At 41.5% G+C, this 27,963-nt stretch overlaps 1 protein-coding gene and 1 non-coding gene across 4 annotated transcripts in view; both read right to left on the bottom strand.

Moving 5' to 3' along the window:
- DHTKD1 (dehydrogenase E1 and transketolase domain containing 1) overlaps window positions 1-27,963 on the bottom strand; it is a 51,490-nt gene that overhangs the window by 11,321 nt on the left and 12,206 nt on the right. For all 3 annotated transcript variants that reach the window (XM_042991041.1, XM_007081204.3, XM_042991042.1), the window contains exons 2-10: window positions 25,319-25,474; window positions 20,293-20,504; window positions 19,317-19,511; window positions 16,389-16,658; window positions 11,774-11,945; window positions 10,550-10,748; window positions 8,159-8,471; window positions 6,591-6,675; window positions 5,713-5,852 (exon numbers count right to left, since the gene is read on the bottom strand). In XM_042991041.1, coding sequence (XP_042846975.1) covers window positions 5,713-5,852; window positions 6,591-6,675; window positions 8,159-8,471; window positions 10,550-10,748; window positions 11,774-11,945; window positions 16,389-16,658; window positions 19,317-19,511; window positions 20,293-20,504; window positions 25,319-25,474 — 1,742 coding nt within the window. The remainder of the gene's footprint in view (window positions 1-5,712; window positions 5,853-6,590; window positions 6,676-8,158; window positions 8,472-10,549; window positions 10,749-11,773; window positions 11,946-16,388; window positions 16,659-19,316; window positions 19,512-20,292; window positions 20,505-25,318; window positions 25,475-27,963) is intronic.
- On the bottom strand, window positions 24,065-24,171 carry LOC122240616. Its single transcript, XR_006220395.1, has one exon. It is a non-coding gene; the product is annotated as a U6 spliceosomal RNA (small nuclear RNA).

Below are 27,963 nucleotides of genomic sequence, written 5' to 3'. Positions count from 1 at the left end.
AGTTATCTCCTCATTTCTTGAGAAAGGACATCTACTGCCCCCTGTGAGTGACGCATGTGGGGGAAGGTGGCACAAGGAAAGGAGGAGAAGAATGCAACGTGGGCAGTAAAAGTGATCTTTAAGGATAAGCAAAATTAACTTCTTAGATGATCTACCTTGATTGGTTAGAGTAAAACTGTGTCATACAAGCTTTTAAAAAACATATCACAAAGCAAAGGGGGAAAGTTACCAAAAGAAGGCCTACCTTTGGTTAGAATCCATTATTCTAATATCCTATCTGCACAATAAATCAAAAGAACCGTCACAGCATGTTAAGATAAAAAAGAAAAGCAGAACACAAAATTAGATCTCTGAGGAGGCAAAAGAGGACAATTAAACGCAACGTGATTCTACTCAGTCGTATGACCACATGGGTGGATCTAGAGGGTACGATGCTAAGTGAAACAAGTCAGACAGAGATGGACAAAAACTATATGATTGTGCTTAAGGGAAACAAAAAGACAAACAAAAGTGGAAACAGACCCATAAACACAGAGAACAAACTGGTGATTGTGGAGGGAGGAGGAGCGGGGAATGGGCAAAATGGGTGGAAGAGTGTGGGAAGTACGGACTTCCAGCCATGGAATGAGTAAGTCACAGGGATGAAAGGTACAGCATAGGGAGCATCATCAATGATATCGTAATAGCGTTGTTAGGTGACAGACGGTAGCTACACTTGTGAGCAAAGCATAACACAAATAGACCTGTCAAACCACTATGTTGTACACCTGAAACTAACACAACTTTGTGTGTCAACTATACTTCAATCTAAAAAATAATAAAATAGGGGCACCTGGGTGGCTCAGTCGGTTGTGTCTGACTCTTGATTGCAGCTCAGGTCATGATCTCACCATTTGTGGGAATTTTACCCTTTAAGCTAGTAGCGTCTAGCTTCTGTTCTCACTGCTCCACTAAAATAGCTGTACGTGAAGTCAACTCTTGACTTTCCAGTGGCTAAATCCAATGGCCATGTTATTCTTCCTCATATTTGACTTCTTTCTTCTTCAGGTCATGACACAGTGTCTCCCTGTTCTCCTCCTCTGGATGCTCTCTAGGGAAATACTTTTCCCCTGCCAGCCCCTTAGAAGCTGTTTTTTCCCAGGACCCTATCCCTTGGCCCTCTTCCCATTCTGCTCTCTCCCAGGGAGATTCTCCCACCCTTGTGGTTTCAATCACTTCACCCTGATGATATCCAAACCTGTATCTCAAGATAAGATTCCTTCATTAAGTCCAGACATACATATCTAATTGCTTTTCTGTAATGGACAGAAACTTGTATGTTACTCAGCCACCTCAAAGTCAAATGTTCAAAACTGAATCCATCAGCTTTCCTTACCAAACCTGTTCCCCCTCTTTATATTTGGGTGAGTATCACCATCATATAGCAATTGTCCAAGTCAGGAAGCCAGGAGATAAGCGAGACTAGTCTTCCTCACTCCCTCCATCTACCGCTAAGTCCCATAGCTGTTGTTTGGTAAATGTTCTCAAATCTGGTCCCATCTTCTGTCTGCACTGCTATTGCCCTCATTCAGGTCCATGTGATTTCCTGCCTAGACTATTGAGAAGCCTCCTTAGAAATTGTCCTATTATGGGGCACCTGGGTGGCTCAGTCGGTTGAGTGTCTAACTTTGGCTCATGAACTTCGGATCATGATCTCATGGTTCGTGGGTTCAAGTCCCATGTCAGGATTTGTGCTGACAGCACAGAGCCTGCTTTGGATTCTCTGTCTCCCTCTCCCTCTGCCCCTCCCCACTCACGCTGTCTCTTAAAAATAAATAAACATTAAAAAATTGTTTTAAAGAAAAAAAGAAATTGTCCTATTATACCTCAATAAAGCTGGGTGGATACACCATCTGAAGTTCTCATCCATCTTCAGCTTCCAAAGTACCATGGGGAGGGTTCTTTCTGATACAAAAATCTGATCACCTGTTCAAAATTCCTCCACGGTTTCCTGTTTACATAACATTCCGAGTCTTTCACAAGGTGGGGAGTCTGGCCAGTCTCCTCTTCCTGACTCCTGTTTCCACTTTGCAACTTAACCTCCAGTCACATGAAGCTATTTGTAGGTCCTGTCTTCTCACTTCACAGGCTTTGTAGGTATTATGGTGTCCACCTGGAATGTTCTCTCTATAGGCATCAGACTAGGCAACTCCTCATGTCCTTCCAGGCCCAGTTCAAATCTGGCTTCCCCTCCCAAGGTTTTCCTGACTTCCCAAGTAGATTCTTTGCACCTTCTCCTAAGCATTCATTGTCATTTGTACTCATGTATACACAAATCTACTTTCATTTCTTGGATTTATTAATCCTTTTATTTATTCCAAAACATACTTGAGATGGCTCATAAATATATATGATGTACAATGTGATGATGTAAATGTACATAGAGAGAAAGAAGATAAAGATTGAGACACAGAATAAAGGGGAAAGACAGCCTGGTGGCTTACAGTCACCAGAGGTCAGTGGCCTCCACCTCTTCCTGGGAGCCATTACTGACAGAAGAATGTGGCTCAGTTGCAGAATTCACGGTACACACACCATAGAGACAAACCACTGCTCAGTCAACTTAGTCAGTACCAGGAGCAGTACCAAGAGCAAGTAGGAGTTCCTCCCAGGGTCCTTCATATAAAAGACATGGTTTTAATAGAGAAAAAAACTGAGGGTTGCTGGAGGGGTTGTAGGAGAGGGGATGGGCTAAATGGGTAAGGGGCATTAAGGCATCTACCCCTGAAATCATTGCTTCACTATATACTAACTAATTTGGATGTAAATTTTAAAAAATAAAAAATAAAGTTAAATTATAAAAAAATAAATTAAAAAAAAAAGAAACAAAAGAAATGAACAAATAGAAAAAGACACACACAAAAACAGACTATTAAAGAAGAAACTAGTGGTAACCAGTTTTTACCACTTGTAAAAACTGGTTTTACCAGTGGGGCATGGTTTTACCAGTGGGGGATGCATGAAGTAGGTGAAGGGAATTAAGAGTACACTGATCTAAGATTAGTTGGCCATACATTTGTGGGTCCAATTCTGGAGTCTCTATACTATTCCATTGGTCTATGTGTATGTTTTTGTGCCAATACCATGTTGTCTTGATGATTACAGCTTTGTAGTAGAGGCTAAAGTCTGGGATTGTGATGCCTCCTACTCTGGTTTCCTTCTTCAATATTTCTTTGGCTATTCGGGGTCGTTTGTGGTTCCATACAAATTTTAGGATTGCTTGTTCTAGCTTCAAGAAGAATGCTGGTGCGATTTTGATTGGGATTGCATTGAATGTGTAGATTGCTTTGGGAAGTATTGACATTTTAACAATATTTATTCTTCCAATCCGTGAGCATGGAATGTTTTTCCATTTCTTTTCTTCAATTTCCTTCATAAGTTTTCTATAGTTTTCAGCATACAGATCTTTTACATCTTTGGTTAGGTTTATTCCTAGGTATTTTATGATTCTTGGTGAAATTGTGAATGGGATCAGTTTCTTTATTTCTCTTTCTGTTGCTTCATTATTGGTGTATAAAAATGCAACCGATTTCTGTACATTAATTTTGTATCCTGCGACTTTGCTGAATTCATGTATCAGTTCTAACAGACTTTTGGTGGAGTCTGTCAGGTTTTGCATGTAGAGTATCACGTCGTCTGCAAACAGTGAAAGTTTGACTTCATCTTTGCCAATTTTGATGCCTTTGATTCCTTTTGTTGTCTGATCGCTGATGCTAGCACTTCCAACACCATGTTAAACAACAGCAGTGAGAGTGGACATCCCTGTCGTGTTCCTGATCTCAGGGGGAAAGCTCTCAGTTTTTCCCCATTGAGGATGATATTAGCTGTCGGCTCTTCATAAACGGCTTTTATGATGTTTAAGTATTTTCTTTCTATCCCGACTTTCTCAAGGGTTTTTATTAAGAAAGGATGCTGTATTTTGTCAAATGCTTTTTCTACATCTATAGACAGAATCATACGGTTCTTATTTTTTCTTTTATTAATGTCATGTATCATATTAATTGATTTGCAAAAGAATATCCAATGGAAAAAAGACAGTCTCTTTAACAATGGTATTGGGAGAACTGGACAGCAACATGCAGAAGGATGAAACTAGACCATTCTCTTACACCATTCACAAAAACAAACTCAAAATGGATGAAGGACCTGAATGTGAGACAGGAAACCATCAAAACCCTAAAGGAGAAAGCAGGAAAAAACCTCTCTGACCTCAGCTGCAGCATTTTCTTACTCGACACATCTCCAAAGGCAAGGGAATTAAAAGCAAAAATGAACTACTGGGACCTCATTAAGATAAAACGCTTCCGCACAGCAAAGGAAACAATCAACAAAACTAAAAGGCAACCAAGGGAATGGGAAAAGATATTTGCAAATGACATATCGGACAAAGGGCTACGATCCAAAATCTATAAAGAGCTCACCAAACTCCACACCCGAAAAACAAATAATCCAGTGAAGAAATGGGCAGAACACATGAATAGACACTTCTCTAAAGAAGACATCCATATGGCCAACAGGCACATGAAAAGATGCTCAACATCACTCCTCATCAGGGAAATACAAATCAAAACCACACTCAGATACCACGTCACGCCAGTCAGAGTGGCCAAAATGAACAAATCAGGAGACTATAGACGCTGGCGAGGACGTGGAGAAACAGGAAAGCTCTTGCACTGTTGGTGGGAATGCAAACTGGTGCAGCTGCTCTGGAATAGCACTGCTAGGAATTTACCCAAGGGATCCAGGAGTGCTGATGCATAGGGGCACTTGTACCCCAAAGTTTCTAGCAGCACTTTCAACAATAACCAAATTATGGAAAGAGCCTAAATGTCCATCAACTGACGAATGGATAAAGAAGATGTGGTTTATATATACAACGGAATACTACTTGGCAGTGAGAAAGAATGAAATCTGGCCATTTGTAACAATGTGATGGAACAGGGAGGGTATTATGCTAAGTGAAATAAGTCAGGCAGAGAAAGACCGATACCATGTTTTCATTCATATGTGGATCCTGAGAAACTTAACACAAGACCATGGGGGAGGGGAAGGGGGAAACAAAAGTTACAGAGAGGGAAGGAGGCAAACCATAAGAGACTCTTAAAAACTGAGAACTGAGGGTTGATGGGGGGTAGGGGAGAGAGGAAAGTGGGTGATGGGCATCGAGGAGGGCACCTGTTGGGATGATCACTGGGTATTGTATGGACACCAATTTGACAATAAATTATATTTAATAATAAAAAAAGATACACTAGATGAGCACTGGGTGATGTATGAAAGTGCTGAATCCCTATATTGCACACCTGAAACTAATAAAACACCATGTTAACTATACTGGAATTTTTTTAAATTTTTTAATGTTTTTATTTATTTCTGAGAGAGAGAGAGAGCAGGGGAGGGGCAGAGAGAGAATGGGAGTCACAGAATCTGAAGCAGGCTCCAGGCTCTGAGCTGTCAGCACAGAGCCTGATGCGGGCTCGAACTCCTGAACTGCGAGATAATGATCTGAGCGGAAGTCGGACACCCAACCAACCGAGCCACCCAGGTGCCCCTAAATTTTTTTTTAAAACGATTGAACCCAAAGTTGCTGACATCTGTTTCTAGCTGCTTTAAGAATCCTGTAACTATAATTATCAGCACCTGGGTTTTACAATAGACACTAAGACATCCTACCTCTAGGAACCCTTTCTGATTTGGGTCCATATGGTTCAGAGGGATATAGGTGTCATCGGTGTTCTGGCAAACAACCATGGCGTGCCTCTGACTAAAAGTTCCACGGCCGACATCTTGCCCACTCAGACGGACATTAAAACCTTAAGCAAGCAAGGAGGAAAAAACAAAAAAAAAACAGATTCCCGTGAATAACCTAAGTATTAACAACACATGGTGATGCTGAATTCTTACACATCAGTTCATCCTGAGAATTTCCCTTAGCAATAGATTAACCACATTAAAATATACCTGTTCTGGGGCACCTGGGTGGCTCAGTCAGTTAAGTGTCCAACTTCGGCTTGAGTCATGACCTCACAGTTCATGGATTCAAGCCCCAAGTGGGGCTCTGTGCTGAAAGCTGGGATCCTGAAGCCTGCTTCGGATTCTGTGTCTCCCTTTCTCTCTCTGCCCCTCCCCTGCTCACACTGTCTCTCTCTCTCTCTCTCAAAAATAATAAACATTAAAAAAATATATAAAAAAATAAAATATATCTGCCCTATATTCAAAAGTCTGTGTAAGGCAAGATCATACAAGAATGGAGAGTCATTGCTTGCCCTACAATGTTTGGAGGAAAATATCTTTCCAATTCATCCAGCACAGGGCCCTTTGTTTCTTAGCAAGAAATGTTCTATAGTCTATTCTTTGATGAAGGTCACCAACATGACTTATTCTGAAGATTAAATAATATTGTTGAAGAAGAAAAGCTAACACATTTTAGAACCTCTCTAGTTACTGAAAACAATTGGAGATAGTTTTACTCAGAACTGCAGGGGTCACATACATCAAGTGTCATATAAAGCAGTCCCTACCAGTTGTGCAACTAAACAGAAATGTCTTACCCTCAGCAAGTAATGAGCCCAAGGCAAGAGCTTCTGCCGTAGCCCAGTCTAATTTTGTTCCATCCATCACTTTCTCCAGTCTGGACTGCAAAAAACAGAAGCAGAGGGGAAAAAAAGACACTTTTAACAGTCTATATACCCTTTTCCACACTGAGTTCACAAAACGTAATGCAACAACAGTATGGATCAAAATTATAATGTTATATTAAAACAGAAAGTGCAGAAGGGAAAGATGAGAGTAAGATAGCAATTATAGGTTTTCAAACAGGCAAAACTAGCAGGCACTCAGGTTAGTGGTTAAGCCTGTGCACAATGGAGAGGAGACGGCACCAGGGAGGGCACGCAGAGAACTGTGCTTGTAATATTCAATTTCTTCACCTGGATGGTAAGTACACAGATTATTTTAAGAATCTCTGTACCTATAATAAAAGCCTAGGGGTGCCTGGGTGGCTCAGTCGGTTAAGCGTCCAACTCTTGATTTCAGCTCAGGTCATGATCTCACGGTTGTGAGATCAAGTCCCAAGTGGGGCCCTGCACTGACAGCAAGAAGCCTGCTTTGGATTCTCTCTCTCTCACTCTCTCTCTGACGCTCCCCTGCTGGCTTGCTCACTCTCTCTCTCTCTCTCTCTCAAAATAAATAAATAAGCATTTAAAATAAATTAAAAAAAACTGGAAATGAAGTAAGCATCTCAAAATCATTCAGAGGACAAAGTGCCTCTATCCAAGTTTAAGAAAGACGAAGGCCTTTGACTTTTGCTCCCTCACTTTGAGCATGCAGAATCCCACGTTCCAGGAAATTCCCGAGTCCCAGGCAAACCAAAGTTTCAATCTATCTTTTTTTTTTTTTAATTTTTTTTTTTGATGTTTATTTATTTTTGAGACAGAGAGAGACAGAGCATGAAGGGGGGAGGGGCAGAGAGAGAAGGAGACACAGAATCGGAAGCAGGCTCCAGGCTCTGAGCCATCAGCCCAGAGCCTGACGTGGGGCTCGAACTCAGGGACCGTGAGATCGTGACCTGAGCTGAAGTCGGTCGCTCAACCGACTGCGCCACCCAGGCGCCCCAGTTTCAATCTATCTTTAACGTGAGACAATATGTAAGAAACATCAAGGTGTGTAAGGGCAAATGGTTGCCTTTGGGGGTATGTTTGTTGATGTGTACTTATTTTTATTCAAGCTGGCCCCCAAAATGAAAGTGTTTTCTGCTCACTAATCAGAGAAATCAAAACAGGTATTTCTGTCCTGTATTTTTGATAATGTGCATGTAGTGCATGTACATGTATTAAACATGTATGAATGAGTAAGTAAATCGAGGAAAATGAGAAGTAGACAAAACCTGAATGGACTATCAGTACCAGAACCTGTTTGTGTATACAAAGGAAAGAAGAGAGAAAAGAGCACAAGTAGACAAATCTGACTTAAGAGAGCATCACTACCAAAACATCACTAGAACCTAGTGGCATGCAATAAATGTCAAATTCATTAGCTGAACCGAAAAGACCAGATCAACACGAATTTCTTTGCTGCACAAGACAAACAAACGACAACTGGAAATTCTAATGCTCCCTACCTGAACGTACATCTTCAGAAGGTGACTGTGCATGTGGAGTCCCTCCGGCACCTCCACGGACTTCCCGCCAATAAATCGCAGGAGGTCTAGGGGCACACCAGTGTTCCAGGTTGTAATGGAAGCCTCCGGCTGGACCAGGCCCTGCCAGTGAGCCTGCAGGTTGGTGGCCGAGGGGCTATAGTGGGCCATGTTAGTTAAATGGTCATTTAACTTTGCATAGTAGGAGGTTTTGATATCCGACACCTCTTCCTCGGTCATGAGTCCGTTGGCAATAAGGTGCTCTGCATAGGTGTCTGGGATGCTCTTCCGGGCTCTGTCCAAGAGAGAGGAGAGAAAAGTCAATCGGGTTTGTAAAAACCAAAGCGTGACAGATACACTAGTTGTCCAAGGCATCACAGAGCCACGTCACTATAAAAAGGCACACAGGAAATGTTCAGGAACTGGATAGAAGGGGTGGTTGTACTACGTTGTCAATGTACTAAATGCCTCTGAATTGTTCACTTTAAAATGATCCATTTTATGGGCCACCTGGGTGGCTCGGTCGGTTAAGCATCCGACTTCAGCTCAGGTCATGATCTCACGGTTTGTGAGTTCAAGCCCCACGTCAGGCTCTGGGCTGACAGCTCAGAGCCTGGAACCTGCTTCAGATTCTGTGTCTCCCCTACTCTCTGCCCCTCCCCCACTTGTGCTCTGTCTCTCAAAAATAAAAAAATGTAAAATAAACAAATAAATAAAATAAAAATAAAATGATCCATTTTAGGGGTTCCTGGGTGGCTCAGTCGGTTAAGTGTTTGACTTCAGCTCAGGTCATGATTCAGCTCGATGAATTTGAGCTCTGCGTCAGGCTCTGTGCTGACAGCATGGAGCCTGGAATCTGCTTCGGATTCTGTGTCTCCCTCTCTCTGCCCCTCCCCTGCTCATGCTCTGTCTCTGTCTTCCAAAAAATAAATGAACATTAGAAAAATTAAAATAAATAAAATAAAAAATAAAATGATCCATTTTATGTTATGTACCTTTCACTCCAATGCATTATTTTTTTTTAAGGCAATGGTGAGTAACAACTTCTTGCAGGCAAGCAAAAAAATAAGATTCATCTTTATAAGCTTTTATCTACATCAAGGTAGAAATAATTAGTAGAGTTTCTCTATGAATTGGTACATTCTGGAAAGTTATTTACAAGACTGACCTACATTGTCTTACCACTTTATTTCAAACAGTATTGAACTCAAAGTCACCAACATGTTTCAGGTGGCTTTAATAATCCGGAAACTATAATAATCAGTATCTCGGTTTTACAACAATAATAATGCCAATCTATGCTCAAGTAATACTTTAAACAACAAATCTTGCTCACATATTTTATCATATTTAATCATGACAAAAGTGACAGATGGACTGGATAGATTTTTTTTTTTTTTTTTTTTTAAATGGGGCCTTGAGCCACATGTGGTCACTCAGCAGCTAAATTCAAAGCTAAACAGAGAACCCAGATTTGTTCTTCCAAGAGCAGGGTGCTACCTCTGACCAGAAAGACCTATGAAGTGTCACCAAATTTCTTTCTCTACTTTAATTTATATCTATGAGGAAATAAAGTGGGGGAGGGGGTTCTATTGTACTTTCTAGTATCAAAAAAGGAAATTCCAAAGGAACACGTTCCCCTCCATCTCTTTAACTTTCTGTCTCAATGCTGTCCAAGAGAAATGCAGAGCCAGCCAACATGTAATTAAAAATCTCTTAGTGGTCATGTTAGAAAAGGTTAAAATTAAACAGGTGGAATGAATTTTAATGACATATTTAATTCAGTTTACTCAAAATATAGTCACTTCAATACTTTATCAACATAAAAATTCTTATTGAGGTAGTTTACATTCTTTTTTTCAAGGTCTTTGGAATCTGGTGTGTTCATTACACTCACAACCCATCTCCAGCAGGAATGGCCACATTTCAAGTGTTCAGTAGCCATGTATGGTAGTGGCTTCCATATTGGACAGCAGAGTTCTCTAGGTTCCTTAAAATCCATCATGTGGCCTCTTGCTGAGGCACCACGTGAATCACAGAGGCTCTATTTCTGATCCTGTCAGTGACAAACTAAGTAGCTTCGGGCTAAGGGCTCTGCCCCAGTCTTCCTACCTCAGTGAGATTGGTAAATTGCCTTCATTTATTCATAGAGTAAACGTGTGGAGTTTGAAGACTCTGGGGAGCTTTCCCGGGATCCGTAGGATGATCATCCCAGTTTGCTCAGGACTACCCCAGTTTCAGTCCTGAAAGTTTCATGTCCCAGGCAACCCAGGGAGTTGGTCGCCCCACTTCAGAGTGTCTAATAAAAATAATTTAAAAAAATGCAAGCCCTATGGGAGTAAGGGGATCTTCAACAAAGATTTATAATTATACCTGATGATTTTGTACATGACTGGATTTGTGAAGAAGGGCTCATCCAGCTCATTGTGGCCCCACTGCCTGTAGCATAACAAGTCAACAATCACATCCTTCCGGAACTGGCGCTGGTATTCAAAAGCCAGTTGTGTGGCCCGAACCACTTCTTCTGGGCTGTCTCCATTGACATGGATGACGGCACAGCCCACAAGCTTCCCTGAGGCAGAGAAGACAGATGAAGCTGGCTAGCCGACCCCAATGGACATTAGCCCACCTCCAAGTCCTCTTGCCTGCGTGGGGAGGCAGCCCACATACTCAGAGATGATTTGGCTGGGCTGTTAAGAACCCACACTTTGGAGTCCAGCTGATAGGAAAGAGGTCATGTCCTAGCTCTGTGACTCACTCTGTGACCTTAGTAAAGTTATGAATCTCAGTTTTCTCATCTATAAAACTGGGATAATAGCTCCTATACCTCCTGGTGATGTTGTAAAGATTCCCTGAGTTACTGCATATAAAGTGCTGAAGAGTGCCTGGTATGTAATAACTACTATTTATTTTGTTACTGTCATTGTTACTGTATCTTCCCTCCTGAGATAAAACGGTCATTAAAGGACGAATCCTAAAAAAAAATTGATTTTCTTCAAAGAAAAGCCCTAGAATGTGCTTCCAGTATCTTTGTCAAACTAATCCCAAAACATTCACATAGATAGCTCCAAAAGGCATCCAGGCCAGGGGCTGGGTGCAAAAACGCAATAGTTCCTACCATCTAACAATTCAGGTAACTCTGTGAATTGGGGGATGGGTTTAAAAAAAAGCCCTGCCCTTCTCTTAATATTGCTAATTTCCAGGGTAGAACAAGTCAACTTTGCTTCTTTGTATCTGATTTCTAACCAAGACCCCTTAGCCAAATTCAGTATCATTCTTGACTAAGGTCTTGGGCACCCTGGATCTGAATCTCCTAAAGATGAGTACCCCGGTGTTGTACTAATTGTGTTGATCTTTGGTTCCCATGAGAGCATTCAACTGGGTATCTGGGCAATTTGAGATGGCACCCTTTGTGTTTCCCTCTTGTTTCACCTCTTCGGATTCAAAGGTCACACTCGGATTTTAAAGGAACATGGATACCACTGTTGGTGACTACTAACCATATCTGACCCCAAATTTAAAACGGAGTAACCAGGGAGGCTTACTGTTCCTAGTGAACTAGATGTTTTTCTAGAGATGCCTCCCTACATCACATACCGATATCACTGCAGTATAAGGAAGACCTTCCTCTTTCGGCAGGAGTGGTGTAACCCAGCTGGTTATTGACAATCAGATGGACACTCCCACCAATTCTGAAATGTGGGAGATTAGACAGCGTAAATGTTTCAGGAACAATCCCCTGACCACAGAAAGAAGCATCACCGTGAACCTAAATCATAGAGGAGAAAACAAGAAAATGAACATAAGAGGTGGAGAAATTTATGTATCCAGTTTGGAATAAATTGTTTTCAAATAATAACAGGAATAAAAACAACCACGGTCTCACTGCTCTCCCGCCCTCCTAAAAATCTGCTGGTTCCGTACAGGACTTTCTAGGATGGTTAGGCTGATCTCAAGTTGGTTTCAAAGCCCCTTTACCTCTTGTGGCCACCGCCAATTGATCTATTCTTTCACCCCCACATTGTCACTCGCATGCATCACTTCTAATATACCTATCAACATTCTAGAACATACAGCAGCACCACAGAAGGAAGGACTATCAGCAGTACTGAAGGAAAATCAGCTCCAGTACAGTTTTCATGAAAACAGCTTGCAAGACATGAGGAACAGTGCATAGCTTTGAACTCTCTCTCTCTTCCCCAATCATCCTGCCCCTGAAAAGAGACGGTGTGCAGCTCACATCACCTAATCCCCACTGGCTGTGTTGGCCACACCGTGAACACAAAGAGGTGGGGGGAGGGAGATATGACAGCAAAGACAGGAGGCATGGGGGGAAAGTATATCACAGGTAATTGAAAGGATGCTTTGAGGAAACAACAAAATACTATCACATAACATCTGAAATGTGCTACTCTCCCAGCACATCTGAAGTCTGTTAGATCACAACATCATCACAAAACCTGATAGATGGAAAGTAGTAGATAAAAGGGGAGATCATTTTCACAAAAGTTGAAAGCAAATAACAAGGGAATTATAGATCTTAGAAGAAGATATGAGTTCTACTGACTTCAGGCTACAAGGTGATTATCTGTGACATCAACATGTTATACACCTTAAATTGACATAATGCTATTGTCAAATATATTGCAATAAAAAAATAAATAAAAGTCTAGTATCATAAACAGTCAAAATGCTGAAGTAAAGAATAAAAGTGGCGCCTGGGTGGCTCAATCGGTTAAGTGTCTGACTTTGGCTCAGGTCATGATCTCACAGTTTGTGAGTTCAAGCCCTGCATCAGGCTCTGCAGTGACAGCTTGCAGCCTGCTTCAGATTCTGTGTCTCCCTCTTCTTCTGCCCCTTCTCCGCTTGTACTCTGTCTCTCTCTCTCTCTCTCTCTAAAAAAGAAACAAACATTTAAGAATAAGTAATCTGGGGGGCCCGGGTGGCTCAGTCGCTTGAGCGTCCAACTGTTTTTTTTTTTTGTTGTTACTTTTTTAAAGTTTATTTATTTATTTTGAGAGAGAAAGAGAGAGAGAGAGAGAGACAGAGAGAGAGAGAGCATGAGTGGGGGAGGGGCAGAGAAAGAGAATCCCAAGCAGGCTCCATACTGTTAGCACGGAGCCTGATGCAGGGCTCAAACTCACGAAACTATGAGATCATGACCTGAGCCCAAAACCAAGAATCAGACACTTAACTGACTGAGCCACCCAGGCACCCCTAGCATCCAACTCTTGATTTTGGCTCCGGTCATGATCCCAAGGTCAGGTTCCTCATTGAGTGTGGAGGATGCTTAAGATTCTCTCTCTCTCTCTCTCCCCTTCTGCCCCTCTCTCCTGCTCGCACTGTCTCTCTCACTCTCTCTAAAATAAAATAATTAATAAATAAAATAATATGGTATGTCCTAACTGAAGGTAACCACTGGGCTCTAATAAGAATAGAAGTAAAAGACCTAAATATAAATGAAGAAAGAATACCTCGTACATTTTTTAAAAGGACATTGACAATGTCCTTAAAATAGTCATTTTTTTTAATGTCAGTAGAATATTTTGGCTAAGAAAGGAAGCACTCCTTGGCCTCAGTGAAATTTCCAGGCCCCGCCTTCGTTTGGCTAGGGTGTATAGGGATGACTCCCATTTTGGAGTTATCTATACCTACTAATAACACACCCTTCCATTATCTCCACAGCATTAATCCCCTCAACAACCAGGTGGGGGCCAGGTAAGGAAGTCACTACTGTCCTTTTTACAGAGGAGGAAACCAAGGCTCACAAAGAGTGTACACTTCACATTGGACTATACCCTGGGCCTTCTGTGTTTTTTCTACTTATGTCTCCACCCCTCCAAGCCTTTCTCCTGGATCAAGGAAGTTATTATGTCCATGTTCGCCTTTAATTCTCTGAACACACTCCCATTTTTCTATGAGATTCAGAGAACTACCATAACAGAACCAAGCACACCAAGCCAGAAAGCAGCAAAGCCAGGATTTGAACTCATCTTCTTGGTTCCACAGTCTTTGCCTCTTCTATACCACGCCACACTGTCAAGTCCAACCCTTAGCCACAAGGGCCAGGGGCTCCTGGCATCTGAGCACTCCTCCTTGCCCATGGGATTTCTTGGGGGTAATGATATAGGAGGAGTTCATTGGGGTGCCTGGGTGGCTCAATCAGTTAAGTGTCTGACTCTTGATTTTGGCTCAGGATGTGATCTCATGGTCTTGAGATGGATCCCTGAGTTGGGCTCCCAGCTGAGCGTGGTGCCTGCTTGGGACTCCCTCTCTCTCTTTTTTCCTCTCTCTCTCCCTCTGCCCCTCCCCTGCTCACCTGCGCATGCGCTCTCGCTCTCTCTCTCTCTCTCTCAGAAAAAAAGAAAAAAGGAAAGAATTTCAGTAAAGCAAGGAAGATGTGTACTTCTTCTGCTCCTTTACAAAAATGTTACACTAGAGACATCAATAAGAACATAACATCTGGAGTCAACTATACTCAAAGAAAAAAATTTTTAGGGGTACCTAGGTGGCTCAGTCACCTTGATTCTGGCTCAAGTCATGATCTCACAGTTGTGAGATCTAGTCCCAAGCTGGCCATGGAGCCTGCTTAAGATTCTCTCTCCCCCTCTCTCTTCCCCTCCCCTGCTCACCCATGCACGCACACACGTACTCTCTCTCTCTCTCTCTCTCAAAAAAAAACTTTTTTTAAAAGTAACATAACATCTGCTCATAACTTGCATCATTTTATCCTGGTCTTCGGATTCACGGCACTAAGGCACACAGGTATCATCTGTTAATTTTATTTTCTTCTTAAATCAGAAGAGAAACCACTCCACTATGCTGCGTATAGATTTTTGGGAGTGAGGGTCCATAAACACAAACAAATGCTGGATGAGGTGGAAGCTACGTAGCCAAAGATGGCAAGGGGGTTTGGACACACACAGATCACAGATGACAATCTACTTTCACCAGGTTTGGGACCAAAATAAACAGAAGAGGTCAGGCAGAAAAAGTAGCATCCAGAATCTCACCCACCATGATTTTATAGGCTCCAAATTTAGAGTTCCCACAAGAAATCAGCACAGCAGGACACGTACAGACACAGCAGGGCAAGTGATTTGGGAACACAAAATAGACAAAAGAGGGAAGTTTCCTATCACTTTGAAGAAAATGTTGGGGTGCCAGCATGGCTCAGTCACTTAAGTGTCTGATTTTGGCTCAGGTTATAATCTCGCGGTTTGTGAGTTTGAGCCCCGTGTTGAGTTCTATGATGACAGCTTGGAGCCTGGAGCCTGCTTTGAATTCTGTCTCCGGCTCTCTGTGCCCCTCCCCCCCCCCCCCCCCCCGTTCTCAAAAATAAATAAAGTGTCATTTTCTGAAGTCCATGTTAAGACTTGCTAATGTGAATGACTAAAATATTTTACAGTATCGTGAATTAAGTCGAGCAAAAGGTAAAGAGAATGGCTAACAATGCAAGATTTCCATTTTGAAAAACTATGTCATTGTCAAATGCAAAGCTGCATACCCCCAATTTACTTACTACAAGTTTCTGGCCCATGAAAAATTAACATGAATAAGATAAAGTTGTTATTTGTATATGCAGCCAAATATTCTCCTGCCTTACAGATGTACCTATTTCTATAGGGTTTAGAGACTCAGCCACTGATACCGAGAATTAATTACTGCCCGGTAGTTAAAGGTTCATATTTAAATGAATACTCATAGGGAAAAAAAAATGTGATCCACAGTCTGAACATCTAGGCTGTCAGGTTACAAAAAACTGAAGCAACAGCCACACTAATGATATGTATGGGTTGCCTTAATGCCAAAGACCTTCATTTTAAAACAAACAAGCAAGCTAACAAACTAAATCCAGACTCTTACAGCCTTGTTACGTATATGGATACTATGTAGTTTCCTAGAGGGCCATATTTTCAGAGAAGTTCTGACATCTGTCCTCTGAAAAGCATCAGGGATACTAGTCAATACCCCCCGAAATAACTCATAAGAGAAATAAACACAGTGAAATCTCAGTCTAAAGTCAGTTGCCTTGAGATGAGACCTCATATCTGCTGTTAATTTTAAAAACAAGCCCGGAATCTTCTTTTACCAAAAGTTCATCTCAATTTCATCTTGGATGTCCACCATCTCCTTTCAGAACTACCAACCTGGGCTTCCCTTCTTCCCGGTCTCCCCACCCTCTGGCCTCACTTCCTGAAGCTACAAGTACCTGTAAGCAAATGACTTTGTCCCCAGGCTGAGCCGAACTGTCTGGAGAGTAGTCCCCGTCCTGTCTAGACTGCTGCCTTCCCCGAGTCTTCCCGACAGCCACGGGGTTGACGGCTTCCAGGTGCGAGGGGTTTGGCAGCATGGTCACATGGAGGGGATGGTGCGCGCCGAAGTCCAGGTCAACCGAGGAGGTCAAGTGAGATAGGACATCACCGGTGGCTGAAACACCTTCTGGAAATTCACTTAAGCCTCGCATTTTACGGAACATCAGCTATTATGAATAAACATACAAGAAAAAATGTCTTTTATAACAATGGACAGCTGGGAAGAGATGGCTAGTTTAAATCATACAATTAAAAAATAATTTAAAAAACACTTTTCTGTACATGCTTGTGTAAGTATTATTACCATGTATTAAACAAACTTTTAACTGCTCAAATGCACAGAACTATTTGAAGATCTTCATAATCAAATGAAGTACCAACAGTTTTTGCTTTGGTTTGCTTTATTTTTTTTAATTCTTTTTACTTTTTTTTGAGCGAGCACAAGCAGAGGAGGGGCAGAGAGAGGGGGACAGAGGATCAGAAGCAGGCTCTGCACTGACAGCAGAAAGCCGAACGTGGGGTTTGAACTCAGGAACCGCGAGATCATGACCTGAGGTGAAGTCGGGCACCCAACCAACTGAGCCACCCAGGTGCCCCTATTTATTTATTTAGAGAGAAAGAGAGAGAGAGAGAGAGAGAGCAGGGGAAGGGCAGAGAGAGGGAGGGAGAGAGAATCCCAAGCGGGCTCCTCACCCAATCTCACAAACTGTGAGATCACACATGACCTGAGCCGAGATCAAGAGCCAAACACCTAACGGACTGAGCCACACCCAGGCACCCCTGAAGTAACAACACTTTCAGAAGAGCCTAACATGACAGATGTGTAGATGATAAGTTAGACATGTAGACGATAAGTTAGGCAGTAAAATGTTAGATGGTGAGTCACCTCTACCTTGCCATAAGCAAAATAATTTTTTCTTGAATACACCTGTTAGAATATATTTTCCAAAAGAATTTTGTATGAATCTTGTTAAAGGTACACAGGAAAATGGCAGACTAGAACTTAATCCCATTTAGACACAAGATAACATGCACTGATCAGCTCAAATCACACCTAAAAAAACCTCTACTGTCTGATTCTCAAAGGACTTCTTTGCATACGTTCTCTGACTTCATTTTCATAGTCTACCACAAGATACATGTTACTACCCATTTTAAAAATGCACAAGCTAAAAAAAAAAAAAATGCACAAGCTAGGAGTTAAGATGGCAGAGGAGGAGGGTGACCCCAAGCTTGCCTCCTCCCTGGAATAGCTAGATAAATATGAAATTATTCTGAATGCCCAAGAAATCAACTAGAAGTTTTAGAGAACAAAGCTGCACATCTACAGACAGAAAAAAATGACCCATGGAATAATTCAAGCAAAAATTTGAAAAGAAAAAAATTAAATATTTATGATTTTACATTTAATATTTATTTATTTTTGAGAGAGAGACAGACAGAGTGCGAGCAGGGCAGGTGCAGAGAGAGGAGACACAGAATCTGAAGCAGGCTCCAGGCTCCGAGCTGTCAGCACAGAGCCCAATGCAGGGCTCAAACTCCTGGACCGTGAAACCATGACCTGAGCTGAAGTCGGACATTCAACCGACTGAGCCACCCGGGTGCCCCTTTATGATTTTACATTTTAAAAAATGCACAAACAAGAGAAATTAACTAAATTGTTAAAGGTCCTTGGCCGCTAAGTAACAAAGCTGGGTCTCAAGCCAAGACAGTTACCAAAGACAACATGTTATTCTCAATTATCCAAATGGTTTGAGTGACCCAAAAGCTTCTTACTGACCAATTTACAAACAGGAACACCCATACTCACACAGTGTGGGTACATATGTGTTTCTCACAAATACGCTCATTTATAATTCAGTATCTTGGAGTCATTTTTTTGTGATATTTTTGGGAATGCAATCTTTGGTTTAGGGATTTCTGCATGTATTTAAGCACACCTGTCAATCACTTTATTTTGTCATCGTCTGCCTTTTCTAAAGTCTCCGTCTTTTAAAAGCAGATTATCAATCTCTCAGCATCAGAAAAACTGAGGTATGAGTAGTAGTGGTAAAGCTGGGCCCCAAACATGGCGTCATGTATACTTTCCAATGATGTAATGATGACACATCCTTCCATGGGCTCCATTCACTCCATTAACTTTCACAGTCCCTTTAACACTTATAATTACTTTTACTCTTCTGGCCCAGATCAGTGCTGAGGTTGATCCACACACAATGGCCACAATCTTATTAAATTACAAGTCATTTTGATGTTCCTGGCCATCAAATCTGCAATCCGGACTCACGAGTCTGTTTAGAGACTGATAGAGCAGCTGAGTTGGGCGAAAGAAGAACACCAAGATCCAGTTACCTACAGAACCACTCATGTGAGTGGTCTCCCAGGATGACAATAATACTAATGTATTATTAGTTTTAGTACAATATGTTAAGTATAAACTCTGCAAATAAATGGAAGGTAAAATTGACTCCTTGGAGGGTGAAATTGTAAATAATTGCACAGATCTTAATGTTTGAGCAATTTTTATTAAATTGGTAAAGCGTGCTTCAAAGAACAGAGATAATTTCAAAGAAATTATCTATTCATATCATCCTTGAGAAAACAAACTAACTTTTACTTTCCCTGAGAGAAGAAAGAATCCATATAAGACTACACAGAAAATCAACCCAAATACCATATCTATCAGCAGTGTTAGGTTCCATCAATTAATTAAGCTACCTCCTGGACCAACGGCTGAGATGTTTACTCAGGCTTCTAGAAGGAATTACTAGCATCGTCGGTTCTATCCTGTTACAGTCAATTGTACATCATAGAAAGTACCTTACCTCCGGAGGGAATTGCAGAAGGCCTGTCAATAAATTAAGCCTCCCTCTATGGGGCATGCCAATAATAACATCAGTTATCCCACTGTAGGCTGCCATTTTCAGCAACTCATGGAAAAAGCCCATCATGCTTTCAGCTCCTTCGCCTCCATACCGCTTCACTGTAGCAAACTTGGTGGCCAAAAAGTGGTCAAACTCCTATGGAACATCATGTCAGACACATTTGTGGTGGGAAGATAGCCAACTACTTAGGTCAAAATCAGACACATTCGTGTGTATTGTAGGAAGACCCCACACTGCTTCAAGTGACCGCAGCCGTGCCCCTTCACAACACACCCCAGAGACAGATGTAACTAATCCAGAACATGGCTGGAAAGCCTAAAGGACAGCAGGCAGCAGTCAGATTGCAGAGAAAACCACCCGAGTGGTGGAATAACTTACCCCAAGAGGGATCCTCTTAGAATGTGTTCCTCTAGAGTTGGGCCTGGGCCTTAGGGGTCTGCCCCTCCTAGCCCTTGAGTTTTAGTACCAGGCTCTACGGTACTATTTTGTCAAGGCCGCAAATGACCCAACTATCCAAATTACTGGGAATAGTTTCCTTGTCATCTTGACACGCCTGAGTCCTGATCATAGCCTTGACAGACTCAAGGTCTATTAATCTGCACCAAGAATCTCTTCCATGCATCGTTCTTTTTTGATCATTCCAGGTCATAAAAAGAGAAGCAAGGTCTTAAGGGCTTTTCAGTCTTTTACAGAGTGAATAGGCAATTATATAAAAAGTATATATTTTGACTCAGTTGTTTGGGGTTCTACTTTTTCCTACTTAGAACAAAGTGGTGTGTATTCTATTATCTAGTGTGTTGACGCAACGAGGTAAATAGGGGTAAGTAAATGCTTTAATTCCCTCTCTTCGATATTGATATATCTTTGTAGAAAAAGAGCCGTCCTATTCCATTGATGTTAGCTGGTACTTTTATACCTGAGATTCTAGCATTAGTTTTGACAGATGTTTTCGCTCTTCTGTGGTAAAGGTCTCTTTTTTCAGTTCCTCAAACCGTTTGGCAAACCAGTCTTTCTCCTCCTGGCTCTCAAGCTGGGAGGTTTCAATAGAAATTTGCCCACAGTAGATTTGGTTGAGATAGGCTACTATTTCCTCAAGAGAGGCCTCCTCCTTCCCCATGTTCAACAATCCTACAAAAATGAAATCATAGGGATCATTTTAAAAAACAATCAAACATGTAATTAATTATAGAACATACCAAAATAATTATTTCAATTCAGAGCATTTTGTTTTGGATAAGTTGGGTCATCATCAATGGCTACCTAGATTTTTCTAAAGACAAAACTAAAAATATGGTCAAAGGCCACAAAATAGTCAGACTAGGAAAGAGAATATCAGTCTTTCTCCACAAGGACAGAGCCATGCCGCTTTATGCCAAATTTTGATTCTATTGTAATTTCAAACTAAAAATGGAAAGTTAACACTCAACTGCTTTATAGCTACAGATCAGATATTCTACCTTTATCTGAAATATCTCCCCAAATGTTTAACTCTTATATTAATACCTACAAAGTAATGTCTACCATTGAACATTTGGCCTAAATGTTATTAATATTGATAGCAAAGCAACATTTTAAGCTAAAGGGAAATCTACCTGAACCTTGGTCAACAAAAGGAGAGCACTGTAAGTGTATCAATAGCTCAGCACCAAATCAATGATCAGTCATTTGCCTTAACCTACAATGTGAGTTTTTAACAAACCAACATTTACTTTATTATTGGTTATGGTTTCTTACAATAAACTTTAGCTCTTTGATACTGATTGACCATTCAAGTTATAAAAATTATTTTGCATATCGCTTGGCTTCTCTGCCCCACATTTTAATCTATAAAACAGGAACACCTCAGGGGGTAGTTGTTAAAATTAAATAAGATAGGAGGGTGCCTGGGTGGCTCAGTCAGTTAAGCGTCTGACTTCGGCTCAGGTCATGATCTTTCAGTTCGTGGGTTTGACCCTGTGTTAGGCTCGGTGCTGACAGCTCAGAGCCTGAAGACTGTTTTGGATTCTGTGTCTCCCTCTTTCTCTACCTCTCTCCCTCCTTCATGCTCTGTCTCTCAAAAATGAATAAATGTTAAAATTTTTTGAAAAAAAAGATTAAATGAGATAGGAAATAACCTAATGTCCACTGATGGGATAAACAAAATGTGATATAGCCATACTGTTTCAGACTATGACTCTTGAGTTCTCTTTTGTCCAGCAAGAGAGTGGACACAGAATTGAATACAAGAGAGGCTAATGTCCAGAAGGAGACAAAAGCCCTGAACACGTGTTTCATCTCATATTTATTGAGCTCTCAAGATCTTACACAAGTGTTGTACATGAGGAAATAATCAGATAGTAATCAATAACTTGTGTGTGGGGGCGCCTGGGTGGCTCAGCCGGTTGAGCGTCCGACTTCGGCTCAAGTCATGATCTCACAGCTTGTGAGTTCAAGCCCCGCGTCGGGCTCTGTGCTGACAGCTCAGAGTCTGGAGCCTGCTTCAGATTCTGTCTCTCTCTCTCTCTCTCTCTCTCTCTCTCTGCCCCTCCCCTACTCATGTTCTGTCTCTCACTCTCAAAAATAAATAAACATTAAAAAAAAAATAACTTGTGTGTGTAAGAAGCAAAGGGTCTGCCGGGGGGGGGGGGGGCAAGTGGTGTTTGTGATCAAAACAAATCTGGTATATTGGTACAAGATGGAAAGTAGTTTCCTGCAGGTAATATAACAAGTTACTTGTGATCCCATTATAATATCTTGCTAACTAACCTTGGGCGCTTTCACCCAGTGGTGGCAGCTTTCTGACCTAAGCTTTCTTAACCCATTTACATAAGTATAAGGAATTCTTGAACCTATTTCCCCACACCATATGACGGACTAGTGTTCAGCCACATAAAGGAATAAAGTACCAGTTTATGCTACAGTATGGATGAAACTTGGAAACATTACACTAAATGTAAAAAGCCAGACCCAAAAGGCCACATACTGTGACTTCATTTATACAGCATGTCAAGAATAGGCAAATCTATAGAAACAGAAAGTAGATTAGTGGTTGCAAGGGGCTGAGAAGAAAGCAGAATGGGGAGTGAGTAAGTAAGTTTACTAGGCACAAGATTTCCTTTTGGGGTGATGAAAATGTTCTGGAACTAAACTGATGATTGCATAACATTGTGGCTGTATGAAATGTCACTGAATTGTATACTTTAAGATGGTTAGAGTGGAAGGCACCTGGCTGGCTCAAGCGGTACAGTGTGAAACTCTTGATCTCGGGGTTATGAGTTCGAGCCCCACGTTGGGCACAGAAATTACTTAAGGGGCGCCTGGGTGGCTCAGTCGGTTAAGCTTCCGACTTCGACTCAGGTCACGATCTCGCAGTCCATGAGTTCGAGCCCCGCGTTGGGCTCTGGGCTGATGGCTCAGAGCTGGAGCCTGCTTCCGATTCTGTGTCTCCCTCTCTCTCTGCCCCTCCCCCATTCATGCTCTGTCTTTCTCTGTCTCAAAAATAAATAAACGTTAAAAAAAAAATTAAAAAAAAAAAAACACACTAAACTTTCCATTCCTGAAGGGCCATTTAAATTATGATGGCATAGATTTTGTCTCCAAGCCCCCCAAGTGAGAATTGCCTAGCTGAGTCCAGGCAGATTCTAGAACTGCGAGATAATAAAATTGTTGTACCCTTAGAAGTTACTGCATTTTGGGGTGGTTTATTACACTGCAATAAATTACCAGAACATTACTAATTAATGTATATACCAGAATTTGACATTGCCCAAAAATAACTTTAAAAAAAATGGCATGACAGGGGTCACCTGAGTGGTTTAGTTGGAAGAGTATGTGACTCTCAATCTTGGGGTTGTGAGTTCGAGCCCCGTGTTGGGTATAGAGATTACTTAAACATAAAATCTTTAAAAAATAGTAATAATAAAATAAAATAAATAAGTAAAATTTAAAAATGGCATGAGATAGGAGCCCAGGATGCTGCCTGGTTATCTAGCCCCCATTTTTTTTTAAGTTCCCAAGCTGGGAAATAAAACAGGAAGGGAGAGCTGGATTGTCACCTTACCTCTGCCACTTCCTAGCTACGAGTTACTTAAGTTCTCTGAGTTTCTGTTTCCCTGTCTGTAAAATAAAGATGGCAGTAACTTCTTAGGGAGTAGGTGTGGGAATGCATTGACAAAACAGATGTAAAGTGTCTGGTCCATAATGGGTGTCCAGCTTTTTTAAAATTATTATTTCAGGGCTTGCAACTTTTTATTCATTTTTTTAAAGTTTTTGGTTGTTTTTTTTTTTTAGAAATGTTTATTTGTTTTTGAGAGAGAGAGAGAGGTAGAGAGCAAGCAGGGGAGGGGCAGAGAGAGAGGGAGACAGAATCCCATGCCATTGGCACAGAGTCCGGATGTAGGGCTTGAACTCACAAACCATGAGATGATGATCTGAGACGAAACCAAGAGACGGACACTTAACTAACTGAGCCACCCAAGCAACCCTTACTACATTTTAAAAATAGTTTTCTTTTGTAGTAAGAATGCTGATCGTAAGATCTGTTCTCTTAGCAAAATTTTAAGTATGCAATACAGTATTAACTAGAGCCCCTAGAACTTATTTATCTTTCATAATTGAAACTCTGTACCTTTTGACCACCATTTCCCTATTTCCGCTTCTTCCCAGACCCTGTGAACCACTGTCTAAGTTTGACCATTTTATCATTTTTCTTAAATATGGAAGGCTTCACAGATTTGCGTGTCATCCTTGTGCGGGCACCATGCTGATCTTCTCTGTATCGTTCCAATTTTAGTATTTGTGCTCATGAAGCGAGCATGAGTTTGACGATCTTAGATTCCTCATATAGTGGGATCAATCATGCAGTGCCTGTCCTTCTGTGACTGGTTTAATTTCACTTAGTGTAATGCCTCGAGTTTCATCCATGTTGTCACAAATGGAAGGATTTCCTCCTTTTTTAAGGCTGAGCAATATTCTGTTCCATATACCACATTTTTTTTTTTTTTTAAGTAGGGCCTATGCCCAACGTGGGGCTTGAACTCACAACCCCAAGATCAAGAGTCACATGCTCTAGCAACTGAGCCAGCCAGGTGCTCTCATACTGCATTTTCTTTATTCATTTATCCATTGATAGACATTTAAGTGTTTTCATATTTTTTGCTATGGTAATAATGCCACAGTACATAAAAGTACAGATAACTCTTTAAGACCCTGATTTCAATTTCTTTGGATAAATACTCAGAAGTGGGATTGCTAGATCATATGGGATTTCTATTTTAATTTTTTGAGGAGTATCCGTACTATTTTCCACAGTAGCTACACCTACTTGCATTCCCACCAACAGTGCACGAGGTTTTCTCTACATCCTCACCAACACTTGTTATCTTGTGTCCCAGCCATTCTGGCAGATGTGAAGTGATACCTAATTGCAGCTTTGATTTGCATTTCTCTGATGATCAGTGATGGTGAATACCTTTTCATGTACTTGTTGGCCATTTAGTTGTTTGTTTGTTTTAATGTTTTTATTTCTTTTTTGAGAGAGAGACAGAGTACAAGTGGGGGAGGGGCAGAGGGAGAGGGAGACAAAATCTGAAGTAGGCTCCAGGCTCTGAGCCATCAGCACGGAGCCCCATGAGGGGCTCAAACACACGAACCGTGGGATCATGACCTGGGCCGAAGTCTTAACCAACTGAGCCACCCATGCATCCCACCTGTTGGCCATATGTATGTATTCTTTGGTAAATGTTTTTAAACTTAGAGGAAATGAACCCTAATGAAAGACTATTCTAGAACCTCAAGACCAGTCCTCTTAGACAGAGCTTGAATGTGCCCCTCACGGTCAACTCACACTCCATGGAAGCCTCAGCTCCAGTGGGCATGTGAGTTCTTCAAGAACAGAGAAAGGAGCCATACTGCATCTTGGCAGCTAACCATTACACGTAGAGTCTAGTGTTGGTGGGCTTTACCTGTGGTATTAAAAGGTCCCTGTAGGGTCTGCACAAGAGCTTGGACTTCAGGCACATTCTCCGGCAAGGCTTGTCCAGTGAAGAGGGGGTTGATTTTGGCAGCTTTATGACCATGTTCACAGTATACAGTCACCAATCTGGCAAGGCCATGATCAACTAATTCAAGGGGAAAATAAAACAATACAAACAATTTAGAAAATGCCCACAAACTAAAAAAAAAAAAAAAATCAGTTTTTCAAAGAAGGTTTTGTGGCCTTAGACACTTTTAATGCATTCCTTCTACCTACCACATCTCAGGTTTATAGACTATCAGAATCCAGGAAAACACACTTACTTTTTTTTAATGTTTATTTTTGAGAGAGAGAGAGAGCATGAGTTGGGGAGGGGCAGAGAGAGAGAGAGGGAGACACAGAATCCAAAGCAGGCTGCCAGCTCTAAGCTGTCAGCACAGAGCCCGATGTGGGGCTTGAACCCACAAACTGCGAGATCATGACTTGAGCCGAAGTTGGACGCTCAGCCGACTGAGCCACCCAGGCGCCCTCAGGAAAACACACCTATTTCTTTAAATTTATCTCATGATTGCTAAAGTCAGTGAAGGAAAAAAAAAAAAAAAAGAGATAGAACTATGGGTGCACATTTGTAAAAATAACTATGCCTGTAGAGAAATAGCACTGAAAAGAACTGTTAAAATGCTGAGATTGTGGATAATTAGAGTCCTCTTAATTATTATTTGAGATTTTTAAATATTTTACTTAAAAAATAGACATAGGTAGAACTACAAAATCAAAGTTACATCTCCTTCCCTATTGCTTAAAGACCCAATGTACAGAGTTATTTCATAGACTCATGAAATTTATACTAGAAAAAGATCTTTTTTTTTTCTTAATGTTTTTTATTTATTTTTGAGACAGAGAGAGACAGAGCATGAGCAGGGAAGGGGCAGAGAGAGGGGGAGACACAGAATCGGAAGCAGGCTCCAGGCTCTGAGCCATCAGCACAGAGCCTGATGCGGGGCTCAAACTCACAGACCGTGAGATCATGACCTGAGCCGAAGTCGGATGCTCAACCGACTGAGCCACCCAGGTGCCCCTAGAAAAAGATCTTAAAAATGATCTTTTCACAGGGCACCTGGGTGGCCCCGTTGGTTATCATGATCTCATGGTTCGTGGATTTGAGCCCGGAGTTCGGCTCTGCACTGACAGTGTGGCGTCTGCCTGGGATTCTCTCTCTCTCCCTCTCTCTCTGCCCTTCCCCTGCTCGCACACTCAACGCTCATGTTGTCTCTCTCTCTCAAAATCAATAAGTAAACTTAAAAAAAATTTGTTAATGATCTTGTCACTCACATAATGCAAAACAAAACAAAACAAAACAGGAAACAAACCCTTTATAAAGCTCTAAATGAGTGGTTCCTCAGTCTCTGCTTGGAGGAGTTGCATTATCTTTTAGTGAACCCAATATGATGATTCTATTTTGAGCCCAAACTGCTTTTCTTCCCTCTTCCATAGGAAAGTTATTCCAAAATTTGAAGAAAAAAAAAAAATCCTTCATGCCCACACTCCGCTAACCTTCAGTTCATCAAGGCAGCCTTACAAACAGCACAAATCCCCGACGATGAGCAGATCCACTATTTCTGAACATTTTCTGAACATTTTTTCACCTTATGTGTTTATTCTTAGAACCCAGAGAAAAGTTCAGCATATTTTGAAACATTTAATGACCATTTTATGAACATTTATTGCCATGCAGTGAGCTACATATGTGCTTTGTATTCAGAGTACGGCAAAGTATGTGTCTTGTCACGGGCTGACAGGAAAGAACAGAGAGGTACTGAATACGTGAAGGATGTGTTGGCACTGATGCAACAGTTAGGACGATCCATGCTATGCCTAATAAACTGGTAAGCTAATCAAACAATCCCAGTAAATGAATCGATTCCAGTCTGGAGATAAGTCATATAAATTGCCATAGGGTTCTATTCTGAATCTTACCGAAGTTCTCAAATGCTGTGTTATAAAGTAGGAAACCTTCACATTTGTGACTAAAATCCAGAAAGACCACGTCTAAAGCATTGTCCCCACCAGTCACTCCTTAAAAACATATTCTTCCTCCCCACCAGAAAACAACAAAACAGCAAAAAAAACAAACAAAAAATGCCATATTCTTCCCTGGGCTCTGCGGCATCACCAAATCCTGGCTTTTCTCCTAACTCACTGGCTACGCACTCAGTCATTTTGGGGAGGGAGCTCCTCTTCTTTGTCCATCTCTAAAATATTAGTGGTCTGCAGATCTGCCCGCAGCCTTTTTCTCAAGCTGTTTTTCTCTGGGTGATCTCCTGCACCTTCCACGGTTTCCAGGAACATGTACAAAACTACATCTCTGGTGGGGCAAGTCTAATAGTAGATATGCATGGTTATCATCACCATCCCCAAATTAGCAGCCCTATTGAAAACATTCTCTTAGTGAACCCACATCAACTCAGAGATTATTGCTCCAATTTCTAAGTGTTCCCCAGGCTTCTCATGCCATTCTAAGAGCAATGGCATGGGAGTTGGCACAAAAGCAGGCTGCTCACTCCCAGGGACGTGTGGAAGCTACTATTCTGGCAGAGCCTGAGAGAGAGAGGTCCACACCCCTCCACACCTCTG

This window comes from Panthera tigris, chromosome B4 (genome assembly GCF_018350195.1).
Source record: "Panthera tigris isolate Pti1 chromosome B4, P.tigris_Pti1_mat1.1, whole genome shotgun sequence".
NCBI lineage: Eukaryota > Metazoa > Chordata > Mammalia > Carnivora > Felidae > Panthera > Panthera tigris.
Note: the sequence above shows the minus strand (reverse complement) of the source record. Positions and strands in the feature narration are given on the sequence as shown.